This window comes from Leuresthes tenuis, unplaced genomic scaffold, assembly GCF_036924035.1.
Source record: "Leuresthes tenuis unplaced genomic scaffold, fLeuTen1.0.hap1 SCAF_20, whole genome shotgun sequence".
NCBI lineage: Eukaryota > Metazoa > Chordata > Actinopteri > Atheriniformes > Atherinopsidae > Leuresthes > Leuresthes tenuis.
This window is the reverse complement of record NW_027325374.1, coordinates 1,784,343-1,798,214: the sequence shown is the minus strand read 5'-3', so window position 1 is coordinate 1,798,214 and position 13,872 is coordinate 1,784,343. Positions and strand designations below refer to the sequence as shown.

The 13,872-nt window shown below is 45.9% G+C and overlaps 1 protein-coding gene across 3 annotated transcripts in view; it reads left to right on the top strand.

Moving 5' to 3' along the window:
• The window catches only part of grid1b (glutamate receptor, ionotropic, delta 1b), a 595,515-nt gene that overhangs the window by 304,637 nt on the left and 277,006 nt on the right, over nt 1-13,872 (top strand). For all 3 annotated transcript variants that reach the window (XM_072373293.1, XM_072373292.1, XM_072373294.1), the window contains exon 3: nt 6,324-6,608. In XM_072373293.1, the coding sequence (XP_072229394.1) occupies nt 6,324-6,608 (285 nt within the window). The remainder of the gene's footprint in view (nt 1-6,323; nt 6,609-13,872) is intronic.

Here is a 13,872-nt window from a genome sequence, read left to right as displayed (position 1 = left end):
GGCGTCTGAGGTCACCAGCAGGTGTAAAACTCCTTCTTCCTGCTCCTGGGAGCAGATATCAGGGCGTCTGAGGTCACCAGCAGGTGTAAAACTCCTCCTTCCTGTTCCTGGGAGCAGATATCAGGGCGTCTGAGGTCACCAGCAGCTGTAAAACTCCTTCTTCCTGCTTTTGGGAGCAGATATCAGGGCGTCTGAGGTCACCAGCAGGTGTAAAACTCCTTCTTCCTGCTCCTGGGAGCAGATATCAGGGCGTCTGAGGTCACCAGAAGGTGTAAAACTGCCCCAAAAACCCAAAAAAACAATCCAGGCATTTTGTTTTAGTTCCCCTTTGTTTGAAAGTTGAAAAGTATATGGCTCCGCCCCCTCTGCTAAGCCCCGCCTCCTCTGCTAAGCCCCGCCCACTCACATCCACCCTGCTGGACGGATGAAGCCAGCTTCTGGTGGAAATGTTCTGCTGTCAGCTGTACTGAGGAGCATGCATCTTCCATCTACTCCTCAAATAACATTTATTTGGGGGTCAGAGTAGCTTCTGACATCACCAGACGGATTTCTCTGGCTCCGCCCCTCCAGGAGGGGGTCAAAGGTCGCTGTGCTTAAACCAACAGCTGTTTTGACCAAAGCCTGTCTCATGCATCTCAGTAAAACCTAAGAAACAGATCAAAATAAGTCACCTTTAAGGTTTAAAGTTAATTCTGATGGCTGACAGCAGGAAGCAAACAGCTGGCTTCATTTTTTAAGGTTATTTTTATCCTTTTTTACAGCTGTTTTCTCAGCAGCATGTCCAGGCAGAGTGAAAACACAAAGTCCCAAAGAGCAGCTCTGTTTAAATCATGGAAAATGTCCTCCTGCAGGAGGTTTTCCATGATTTAAACAGAGCTGCAGCTGGAGCTCTGCTTTGTTTGCTCAGATCATGACTTCATGACTGAATCTGAACTCTAATAAAGCTGTAACCCTCACCCTTCGAGTGATTCTACGGCAGTTCAACAGGAAGTGGCGTCAAATTAAACAGTTTATATGTCTATAAATAAATGATAAGATTTGCTTCCTGTCCTGAATCGGTCATATTCCTTTATGTCCACTTTCTGTTATCGTGGAAAACTCTGATCTGTCCCTTTAAATCAGATTTAAATCCCTTTAAATCAGATTTCTGTGGGTTTCTGTTCCCCGCCTCTCTGGACCCACAGATAACGGCTCATCAGCCTCAGCAAACATGTTTTACTGGAAAAAAAAAGGTTCCAGACCCAGAAACCACAGAGAGCTGAATATATGCGCTGAAACCTGAGGTAAAAGCTATTTTAAAGGCTTCAAGAGTCTCATTGCAGCTCTTAAAAAAGACCCAGATCTTGTGTATTTTTATTAATTTGACCTCAGAGTCCGATTCCACCTTCATCTGTTTGTCCTTCTGCAGAAATCTTTGGTAACCTGATGAAACGCTGCGCTCTAATTACCGCAGAGCGAGTTCATTAGCTCTAATTTCACAGAGGCCACATTTGCCTAATTATCTTTAAGACTATTTAGATTTTGTTGGACATTTTTCTGTCTCATCATCACTTTTCTAAACTGCCAAATGCTGACGAGGCACAGCTCTCAAACAGAAGGCTGTCGCCATAATAAAGATGGATTTTGCGCCCTGAAAAGACGGCTGGATGTCTTCTTCTTCTTCTTCCTTTTCCCCGCTGAGAGCTCCGTCAGAACCGGCCGGCTGCCCTCTGGAGCATCTTTTGACCTTTTACTCTGAACAGATCACCTCCTGCAGAGAAAGTTGGGCTCTAACCAGAGATGAAAGACTTCTGAGAGGCGTAGAAATACGTCTGAAGGCAGGAGGGAAGGTCTTCCTCAGGCTTTGGGCTGAAGTTGTGGAGAGGAGTGGTTTGGAAGTAGCTCTGAAATAACAGCACTTTTCCTTCCACCTGCTAATTTAGTGGGACCAGGATGAAACAGGCTTTGCTTTTTTGTCAAATATGATTTAAAAAGAGCCTTTTAAGAATAAGATCCTGCTCACATTAAGTTGTTTATTAGAAGCATGAAGATGAAGGGGCTCGGAGGCAAAGTGGCGCCTCCTGCTCTGACGTTTTAGGTCCTCTAACAGGGTTTGATGTACCTGCTTCAAAGGGAGAGCCTGATTAGCTGCGAGCTTCATGCTACCTCAGCACTCTGCTTACGGAAAATTGATTTCCAAGCTCTGCATCCAGAGTTTAAATGTACAGAGGGTCAGAGAGGACGCTGCCATGGTCTGAACGAGGAAAAAACCCAGAGTGCAGCATGTAGCAGAAGAAGAGATGTTGGCAGGAGCAAAGGTGGCTTTTACTGGGTCAACATCTGTGGGAAGAGGGCAGAATTTTCCAGCTTTAGGTGAGCTGATGCTGCAGATGGCAGCAGAACAGCCAGGTGAGAAAGTGGGAGGGATCCCACAGCTGGATGTCTGCCACAGATCTGCTTCTGGAACATCTGGAGAACATCTGGAGACGCACCGATTCCAGCTTCCTTTAAAGGTCCGACCCGCAGGTTTCTGTTGTAAGAACCAAAAACATCTTTTGTTGCCAGGTTGGCTCGGTGATGGTGATAAAAATCAGTGTTTCGGGTGCACCAGGTGATGGAAACAGCTTCCTTTAAAGGTCCGACCCGCATGTTTCTGTTCTAAGAACCAAAAACATCTTTTGTTGCCAGGTTGGCTCGGTGATGATGATAAAAATCAGTGTTTCGGGTGCACCAGGTGATGGAAACAGCTTCCTTTAAAGGTCTGACCCGCAGGTTTCTGTTCTAAGAACCAAACACATCTTTTGTTGCCAGGTTGGCTCGGTGATGATGATAAAAATCAGTGTTTCGGGTGCACTAGGTGATGGAAACAGCTTCCTTTAAAGGTCTGACCCGCAGGTTTCTGTTCTAAGAACCAAACACATCTTTTGTTGCCAGGTTGGCTCGGTGATGGTGATAAAAATCAGTGTTTCGGGTGCACCAGGTGATGGAAACAGCTTCCTTTAAAGGTCTGACCCGCAGGTTTCTGTTCTAAGAACCAAAAACATCTTTTGTTGCCAGGTTGGCTCGGTGATGATGATAAAAATCAGTGTTTCGGGTGCACCAGGTGATGGAAACAGCTTCCTTTAAAGGTCTGACCCGCAGGTTTCTGTTCTAAGAACCAAACACATCTTTTGTTGCCAGGTTGGCTCAGTGATGATGATAAAAATCAGTGTTTCGGGTGCACCAGGTGATGGAAACAGCTTCCTTTAAAGGTCTGACCCGCAGGTTTCTGTTCTAAGAACCAAACACATCTTTTGTTGCCAGGTTGGCTCGGTGATGATGATAAAAATCAGTGTTTTTTTTTTTACCAGGTGATGGAAACAGCTTCCTTTAAAGGTCTGACCCGCAGGTTTCTGTTCTAAGAACCAAAAACATCTTTTGTTGCCAGGTTGGCTCGGTGATGATGATAAAAATCAGTGTTTTTTTTTTTACCAGGTGATGGAAACAGCTTCCTTTAAAGGTCTGACCCGCAGGTTTCTGTTCTAAGAACCAAAAACATCTTTTGTTGCCAGGTTGGCTCAGCGATGATGATAAAAATCAGTGTTTCAGGTGCACCAGGTGATGGAAACAGCTTCCTTTAAAGGTCTGACCCGCAGGTTTCTGTTCTAAGAACCAAAAACATCTTTTGTTGCCAGGTTGGCTCGGTGATGATGATAAAAATCAGTGTTTTTTTTTTTACCAGGTGATGGAAACAGCTTCCTTTAAAGGTCCGACCCGCAGGTTTCTGTTCTAAGAACCAAAAACATCTTTTGTTGCCAGGTTGGCTCGGTGATGATGATAAAAATCAGTGTTTTTTTTTTTACCAGGTGATGGAAACAGCTTCCTTTAAAGGTCCGACCCGCAGGTTTCTGTTCTAAGAACCAAAAACATCTTTTGTTGCCAGGTTGGCTCGGTGATGGTGATAAAAATCAGTGTTTCGGGTGCACCAGGTGATGGAAACAGCTTCCTTTAAAGGTCTGACCCGCAGGTTTCTGTTCTAAGAACCAAACACATCTTTTGTTGCCAGGTTGGCTCAGTGATGATGATAAAAATCAGTGTTTCGGGTGCACCAGGTGATGGAAACAGCTTCCTTTAAAGGTCTGACCCGCAGGTTTCTGTTCTAAGAACCAAAAACATCTTTTGTTGCCAGGTTGGCTCGGTGATGGTGATAAAAATCAGTGTTTCGGGTGCACCAGGTGATGGAAACAGCTTCCTTTAAAGGTCTGACCCGCAGGTTTCTGTTCTAAGAACCAAACACATCTTTTGTTGCCAGGTTGGCTCGGTGATGATGATAAAAATCAGTGTTTTTTTTTTTACCAGGTGATGGAAACAGCTTCCTTTAAAGGTCCGACCCGCAGGTTTCTGTTCTAAGAACCAAAAACATCTTTTGTTGCCAGGTTGGCTCGGTGATGGTGATAAAAATCAGTGTTCCGGGTGCACCAGGTGATGGAAACAGCTTCCTTTAAAGGTCTGACCCGCAGGTTTCTGTTCTAAGAACCAAACACATCTTTTGTTGCCAGGTTGGCTCGGTGATGATGATAAAAATCAGTGTTTCGGGTGCACCAGGTGATGGAAACAGCTTCCTTTAAAGGTCTGACCCGCAGGTTTCTGTTCTAAGAACCAAAAACATCTTTTGTTGCCAGGTTGGCTCGGTGATGGTGATAAAAATCAGTGTTTCGGGTGCACCAGGTGATGGAAACAGCTTCCTTTAAAGGTCTGACCCGCAGGTTTCTGTTCTAAGAACCAAAAACATCTTTTGTTGCCAGGTTGGCTCGGTGATGGTGATAAAAATCAGTGGGTTTTTTTTTACCAGGTGATGGAAACAGCTTCCTTTAAAGGTCTGACCCGCAGGTTTCTGTTCTAAGAACCAAAAACATCTTTTGTTGCCAGGTTGGCTCGGTGATGGTGATAAAAATCAGTGTTTCGGGTGCACCAGGTGATGGAAACAGCTTCCTTTAAAGGTCCGACCCGCAGGTTTCTGTTCTAAGAACCAAAAACATCTTTTGTTGCCAGGTTGGCTCGGTGATGATGATAAAAATCAGTGTTTCAGGTGCACCAGGTGATGGAAACAGCTTCCTTTAAAGGTCTGACCCGCAGGTTTCTGTTCTAAGAACCAAAAACATCTTTTGTTGCCAGGTTGGCTCGGTGATGGTGATAAAAATCAGTGTTTCGGGTGCACCAGGTGATGGAAACAGCTTCCTTTAAAGGTCCGACCCGCAGGTTTCTGTTCTAAGAACCAAAAACATCTTTTGTTGCCAGGTTGGCTCGTGATGATGATAAAAATCAGTGTTTCGGGTGCACCAGGTGATGGAAACAGCTTCCTTTAAAGGTCCGACCCGCAGGTTTCTGTTCTAAGAACCAAAAACATCTTTTGTTGCCAGGTTGGCTCTGTGATGATGATAAAAATCAGTGTTTCGGGTGCACCAGGTGATGGAAACAGCTTCCTTTAAAGGTCCGACCCGCAGGTTTCTGTTCTAAGAACCAAAAACATCTTTTGTTGCCAGGTTGGCTCAGCGATGATGATAAAAATCAGTGTTTCAGGTGCACCAGGTGATGCCTGGAAGTCCTTGAGATTCCTTCTAATGGCTTTAAATGTTCCTCCAGGCTCATTTTTGGCCGTCGGCGCCTTCTCTGAGGCTGCTTCTGCCGGTTGGTTCTGCTGCCTGATCAGGACCGGGTATCATATCGAACCGAGGGTTCGGTGCAGCTCGCTGGTTTCATTAACACATCAGATTATACTCGAGTGAATTTGGATTCTTCAGTCTTGAATTAAACCTAAAGGATTTCCTTTCTGTGCTTTTATCACTTCTTTGGTCCACACTCAGCTGCCCGGTTCTGCTCCTTCTTTACTACAGGTTCTGTTTCCTGGTTCCTCGCTTGTTTGACGTTTCTCTCGTCGGTTTCTACTTTGTAATCTTTTGGTTTTCCCAGTTTAATCGCCGCTGTTGTTGATCCTAAAGTAAAGACGTCCTTTAGCCTGAAAGCCCGGTGCATCATTAGCACCGAGCTTGGCTGAATGTGGAGACTGCTGACGGCTGCTTTTATCAGCAGGCATCGTATCTGCAGCGCGTGGTTGGTTAAAAGTAAAGAGTCACTGAGTTCTGACAGCTGAAAGTATCCCCCTGAAGATGATTTAGGACTTTGTTTCCTTCGTATGTTTCCTGTAAGCTCCGCACACTGCTCTGTAGTTACTGGACCGCTGCTGTCGGCTGCGTTTGACCTTTGACCTTTTGGGCCTGTTTAATCATCATTAATGACAGTGTTCTGTGTGTTTTTAACTCCCCTTCTGCCCCCCGCTGACATCTCCCCTTTCCTCCCCCCCGCAGCCTGTGAGCTGATGAACCAGGGTATCTTGGCGTTGGTCACCTCAACCGGCTGCGCGTCGGCCAGCGCTCTGCAGTCCCTGACGGACGCCATGCACATCCCGCACCTGTACATCCAGAGGAACAGCGAGGGATCCCCCAGGACCGCCTGCCAGTTCAACCCGAGCCCCGGAGGGCAGCGCTACACGCTGGCCGCCCGGCCGCCCGTGCGCCTCAACGACGTCATGCTGACGCTGGTGGAGGAGCTGCGCTGGCAGAAGTTCATCGTCTTCTACGACATCGAGTACGGTAAGAGTTGGACGTCTCCAGCTGTGCTTTGGGAGAGTAAAACTGATTGAAATCCAGATTCTGAGAGGAGAATCTGCATGAAAATGTGGATTTTCTTTGTTCTCTGATGTTTCTGATGCAGAATCTGAGCGTCTGTAAGATCTCGGGAGTCTTTTGAACGTCTTTTTTCTCCAGCTTGTTCTTATCTGTAACTGCGTCTGACTGTAAATTCACGCTGAAGTATGAGGGAGCAACAAAATACTGTTTAACAGCCGCAGCAGTGAGGGGATTTGGTCGATGCTGGCATCGTTTAGCTAGCTTTTGTCGCAGATCGATCCTGATGGCTTCTTCCAGGACCATAATGTCTTTATCTGTCGGGCAGGAAGCTTCATCTGCTGGTTCCGAACGGAAATGATGTGAATTATATTCTAAGGATCTCAGGCTGAAGTGGATCTCTGTTCCCACTGTTCCTCCCTCAGTGATGCGGCTCCAGTAGATTTATTAAATCACCCTGAAGCTCCTGTGGGTTACCAGCAGAGTTCAGACTTCTGTTTGTTCATTTTAGGCATGAAAACAGCTTTTTAAACTGACTGTTGTCGTCCAACTGAAATGCAGAAGTGTGAAAGTTGATCCGTGGCCCTGTTTCTGAGCGGGGAGGAGGCTAGATTTCCATCAGAGATGTTTTCTTTGGCTTATATTCTGGCGTTGTTATGAGGGAACACTTGACTGGCTGCTTCCATTAAACCCTGCAGGGTTCCACATCTCTGTGGTGACTCACTTATAGGTGCGTTTCAGCAGAATCTCTCCGGTCCCGTCTGCTTCAGGCCAGTTAGCCAACATGCACTCACCGGGCAAAGTTTCCACCTGAGATGTCGCAGCAGAACTTCAGAGATGGACTCTCCTGTCGGCTGTATTTGTTTGGAATAACTTACTTAGACTGTATCTTAATGAAATCGCATTAGCCTCGATGGATTTTTGAGTGTAATCAATATGTGATGGTGGCAATTACAATGTAGGGATTTAGACGGATGGCGGCATTTAGCCGCTGAGAAACCCTTATCCGGGGTGATTTAGAGTAAGTGTTTCAGGAGCTGAGATCTGAACCAGCAACTCGATGAACATTAAGCCCAAACGACGCCGGCGTGGCCCCAGAGCAGAGCCTTCCTGTTGCGTTCTCGTGGAGCTGTTGGATTTCTCTGGTTCCAGCCTTATTTCTGTCCTCCTGGAAGATGGATTCCAGATATTTGAGCTGTGCTAGAAGTTGCTGCACAGGCTGTAGATCATTGAGCACTCGGTGGGTAAAGTTCTCCTGATGTGTTTCTCCTGTCTGCCCACAGTTTTTAGCAGGGATGTCAAACTCCGGTCCTGGAGGGCCGCTGTCCTGCAGGTTTTAGATGTTTCCCTGCTTCAACACACCTGAATCAGATCAATGCATCATTAGCAGACTGAAAAAAGGCATAATGAGAGAAGTGGAAGGTGTGAGATGACCGATCAGAGAGCTAAAGCATGCACAAACTTCTCCTGAAAAGCCCACATTAAAGCTTTAAAGCGTTAAATCGAGCCTGTGAGCAAATCTGCATTCATATTTATGCATTTAGCAGATGTTTTTATCCAAAGGGACAAGTTACAATCAGCAGCTGCAACATCCAGAGGCAGCTGGACCTCCTAAGCCTTTGTTTAAGCTCCAGAGAAAGAAAAAGGGGGGTGTGGAGAGGAGAAGGAAGTGAATGATATGTGTAGTTAGGGCAGGGATGTCAAACTCCGGTCCTGGAGGGCCGCTGTCCTGCAGGTTTTAGATGTTTCCCTGCTTCAATGCACCTGAATCAGATCAATGCATCATTAGCAGGCTGCTGCAGAACTTAACAATCTTTAGAAGAGATCCATTTAATCTGAATCAGGTTGAAGCAGGGAAACATCTAAAACCTGCAGGACAGCGGCCCATATGTGTTTTTTAGGATGAGATGCAGCACAAGCAGGATTAATTACAGACAGGAAATCAGCTGCTGGCTGCAGCTCTTCTTCTCCTCTCCACCTCACTTTCTCTGAAGTTAAAGGATATGCAACACAGTGAAGTTATCGTGCAACATGAAGCTTATTGTGTGATAAACAGCCGTCAGTGATGCTCAGTGAGTTCTTTTTATAGCTTCCACATCACAGCAAAGGCTGCGCTGTGAAGTGAGCACAGAGAGCAGCAGAAAGCCTGGATCCTCCATGTGCTCCGTGTTGTTTACGCCTTTTAAAGGGGGCGAATGAGAGGGAAAAAGGTAAATAACTGAAGCTTTGAGCCTCTTCTAAGTTCAGTTCCAGTGTGACGGGAGTCAGGAGACGACACAGATCCTAATGACAGGATTTAACTACAGATACATCGCGGCCGCTTCGCGTTTCCTGTTTGTTTGCTGGGATCTGAGGTCATCTGCGTCTCCACAGAGAGAATCTGTGTTCAGTAACAAAGTATGTGAACCCCCCAAGCAGCAACACTACAGATGACAAAGAAATGAGTCGGAATGAGTTTTTATTTGAGCAGTAAAATGTAAAAAGCAGTGACTTTCCCTTCAGTGAAATGTACATTTACCTGAATTTAAAGAGTTTAAAGCTGGTTACAAACAGAAGACCAGCCCAGGCATCGTGGATAAAATGCACCGTTTTAGTGGAGTAAATCCCCCCCCCCAACGGCTCTCTGGTGTCCAGAAGTGAGGCGGGGCAGCTTCCTGTGAACAGGTCCTGCTTGGTAGCTCATACCCGGGTCCAAAGTGTTCATCCTGTGGATAAAACCGGCTCCTCCTCCGTATGAATGTCCAACATGGAGGCTGCACCCGTTCTCTCTTTGGATCCCACGGACGGTACCGGCAGGTGTTTGAGGCGCTGCCGCCGTTAGCTTCAAACCGTGGTTCGTTCCGGGTCTGGTTTGAACGCTTTCAGACATCGCATCAGACTGGTTAAACCGGTTCTGCTCTGGGTTCTGGACAGATTTCACAGCTGCTGAGGGCTCAGAGTGAACTTCTGATCCGACTCGGGTCAGCAGGCAGCCCCTCGGTGAAGAGGAGGCGAACAAATGGACCGACCTGTACGGGATCACGGCTCCTGATGACATCTTAGAGTGAAAAGCTGTGCAGGCCTCTGGGTTCAGAGGGTTGGAGGCAGGATTGCTGTTATGTTGACAGTAAAATGTGATTCAGAACCTGAGGTTGCATTGATTTCTATCACTGGACTTCAGAGAAGTCGGAGAGAGACGCTCTGAGGCTGAAGCGGTCAAATAAAAGTCATCATGTTGTCTCTTTCTGATGGATTTACACTTTAAAAGCTTCACTGTTTCTAACGCTCTTCATGAATTTAACAGCGTTTTCCTCTCTTTTGGCGCATGTCGGTGTGCATGTGAGCAAATGTCCAGACCCGATTGGGCTTATTAGAACTGAATGTGACGGGATGGGGAAGAATTATCTTCCACCCTGAAGAAAGCTGATGCTGTGAAGCTCCTGATGGGAGAAACTGTGCAATAATGAGGCTAAAACTTCTTCATCGAAGCGCATTTACCTTCCAGCCAGCTGTGTCCTCTGCAGCTAACAGAACAGGCACGTTTTCGCTTTTTAAACCCAGCTTTCTCGAGTGTTTGCTTCAAAGCCAATTTGGATTATTCTTTGGAGAACCGTTTAAGTGCAGAAATGGATGTTTTCGGTTTCTGATGTGGCGGAGACGCTCTGTGATCCCAGCGCCAATTAGTCAAAGCGACATCAGGGTCTGTGTGGAGAGAAGGCGTTTGGGCTCGGTTTGTTTTCTCTGAAGCGAGATTATGTTCCTCGCATGTTAATCGTCATTTTCTGTGTCTGTGTGGTGCAACGACTCAAGTTTCAGTTTGATTAGAGTGTTTAATTCTTTATTAACAGCTCCTGTGATGACGTTTTGGGGGCATTTAGAGCACTTTTGAGATTTTATTTGAATCTAATCCCGTTTTCCACTGCAGAAGATGTTTTATTTTAAGTTCCAGCTGAGTTCTGCTGGGTTTCTACAGCTGCTGCTGGGCTTTCTTTGTGAGGCAGCTGATGTTCAGCTCCCACTTTAGGTCCTGAGTGATGATAGTTCCCAGGAAGCAGAAAGACTCCAGAGGGTGATGGGGGGGGGTAGCTGAGGCTGAGTTCTTCCTGAAGTCCACAGCCTCCTCCGCTGTCTTTAGAGACATTTCTGAGGGAACCTTGGTCAGTTTCCTCATCATACGGGGCTTTATAGGAACCTCAGTGTTGGATCAGCTTCAGTTTCTGGGCAGAAATGGCAGCTGTGAGATCTGAGCTTCTGGTTCTGAGTCTCATCCACCGACACAGGCACTTTCCACACAATCATTCAGTAAATATATGACAACAAATGAAAGAGAAATCTCTGATGAGAAAGTAAACTTTGGCTGGTTTGTTCACACTTTGCTCCATTGTTTAATGTGGCTGGGCTTAGTTAAACGTCTGCTCTGTGGCGTGAGGCCATCTGAGAGTTTAACCTCCAGCTCCATCACACGGTTTGTGGTGACATCTGAAGAAAACAGCCAACACAAACATCTCAGATTGTTATCACTACAAAACAAGCTTTATCTTGAGATAATGATATTCCAAAAGAAAAAGACCAAATCAAACATGGCGTCCGTTAGCTTTGATCCGCTGTTGGAGCCACAGTGAGCTCATCATAACACTCAGGTGCTGTTCCTCTAAAAAGGCCCGTCAGAAGCACCATAAATACTTCTTAAATCCTGTTTGTCAGTGAGAAAAAGAGTTAAACCACCGCAGTTCAAAGGAAAACCCCAGTAACGAGTCCAACCTGTGAGCTGCAGGCCAAGCTTCACCCTCTGAGAATCAAACTGAGCAGGTTATCATTGTGTTCACCAACTTTACAAAGAGAAAAGCCTAAGAACACTTTGTTTTTATTCATCTTCCAGTAATTACGGAGCAAGCAGCTGATAATGCTTTTCAGACATAAAAACTACATGAATAAACCTTTTATTGTGATTCTAAACCAACTCCTGCTTTCTTTGAACACAGAATTCTATAATCCAAGATGGCCGCCACGCCATGACGTCATAATATGCAAATTAGGTGTGTCAATTTGCTTCCTACGTAAACTTTGGGTCATCCTTGACATTTCTCTAATTTACAAAAAGTCTCTATCTCCTATTAGTTTTAAGATAGAGCCTTTTGAAATTTATTTGTCAAAATCAAGGATTTTTGCAAAAAACCTCTGGCGCCTAAAGGGTTAAAAGCTTTTAAAAATGAGTGTTTTTTCACTCAATAATATCCAGAATGCTCCATCTTTGTGGAGATCTCACAGAACATAGATGTTTCCCTCCTGAAAACAGCTCCTAATCATAGAAATATTCAGCAGATCATCACCTGGAAGCTAAGAGGCTGCAGCTCCGGATGCTCTGACCTACTTCCTCCCACTTTAATGTATTCGGGCTGATGCTGGAGTGGGAAACGCAGCAGTCGCTGTGCGTGTTTCTTAAAGAACGGTTTGTGGGTCACGGTGGCTCTGGTTCAGACTGAAATGTTTTATTCAGTTCTACATGTACTTCTTCTTTGTTGTTCTGACGTTGTTCTCATCACCATCCGCCTTTTATTGGTTTTCCATTCGAACATAATTGTCCTTTCAGGGGGTTGGATTGAGTTTGTAAACCTTGGAAAAGCTCTTGGACTTAATCCCACAACTTTATTGATCCAGAACGCCTTGTTTTCTGCTCTCTTCCTCTTTTATTTCTCTTATTCTGTGTCTTTTCTTCCATTCTATCAGCTATTGAGCTAAAACGTTAGCTTCTTGTGACCTGTGGCTAAATTTAATTGTTTTGCAAAAAGCAGAAAAACATGTTTGAGAAGCTAATCTAACGCTGCAGCGCGACTTGTTGACACGTGCACGAGGTTTGTTGGTTTAGGAGCATCAGTCGGCTGAAAACAAAGTGCATGCATCTCCCTCTAAGCACACATTGTTTCCCCCTCTTCGGCTCCATCCTCCCTCCCTCGCTCGGTGTGATGAGCAAAGCCATTAGAAGTGTGAGCTGAGCACCAGGCCCATTCATTCAGATTAGGGCCTCATTGTTGAGGGACTGGAGGAGCAGATGGGCTTCTTGGTGCTGCTGTCTGGTTGAGTCTGAGCGGACCCGTCCGGACTGTCAGTCGGCTGTGATGATGATTAAAGAAGCTCCTCCGCTTGCTTCCTCATTTACAAACATTATGAGCCTCATTCCTTTAAGCAACAGATTGGATCTTAGGTTCCTCATTGGACAGAAGTTGTTTTTTTCCCCTCAGAAACCATCATAAAGAATTAAAACCTGATGCATGTCAGTGGCTCCCTGGTTTAATGAAGCACCGTCAGGTTTCTGCTGTCGAATACAGTTTATAGATGGTCTCTGAAATGTTTCTGTTTCTGTATTTATCAGACGCTTTTATCCAAAGAGACTTACAAATGAAGATATAACAGCTTTATAAAAGCTAACAATAAGCTACATAGAAGGAACCCAGGAGTCCGACTCTGTCAGAGGGGACAGAGTAGAGATAGGGTGCAGGCATAGAAGGAAGAGCAGAAAGATAAAGTGCAGAGATAGAGGGGGGAGGGAAGTACAAGGTAAGTGCTGGGATAGGAGATGCTCTCTGAAGAGCTGGGTTTTCAGGAGCTTCTTGAAGATAGACAGGGACGCCCCTGTTCTGGTAGCGCTCGGTAGGTCATTCCACCATCGTGGGATGACACATGAACAGAGTTTGGATTGTCTTAGGCGTGGTGTAGGAGCTGCTAGACGACAATCCTGGGACCAACGGAGGGACCCAGTTGGGACAGAAGCCTTTGCAAGAGCATTCAAGCAGATGGAGCCGTTCCATTAAGCTCTTTGTAGCTAACATCAGGGACTTGGATCTGATGCTAAGGGCAGCCAGAGGAGCTCAATGAACAGAGGGGGGGCGTGTTCTTTTAGGCTGATCCAAGACCAGACGCACCGCCGCGTTCTGGACCATCTGCAGAGGTTTCACAGGCTGGAGACCAGTTAGGAAACCAGTTAGGAAACCAGTTAGGAGACCAGTTAGGAGACCAGTTAGGAGACCAGTTAGGAGACCAGTTAGGAAACCAGTTAGGAGACCAGTTAGGAAACCAGTTAGGAGACCAGTTAGGAGACCAGTTAGGAGACCAGTTAGGAGACCAGTTAGGAAACCAGTTAGGAGAGAAGTTAGGAAACCAGTTAGGAAACCAGTTAGGAGACCAGTTAGGAAACCAGTTAGGAGACCAGTTAGGAGACCAGTTAGGAAACCAGTTAGGAAACCAGTTAGGAAAC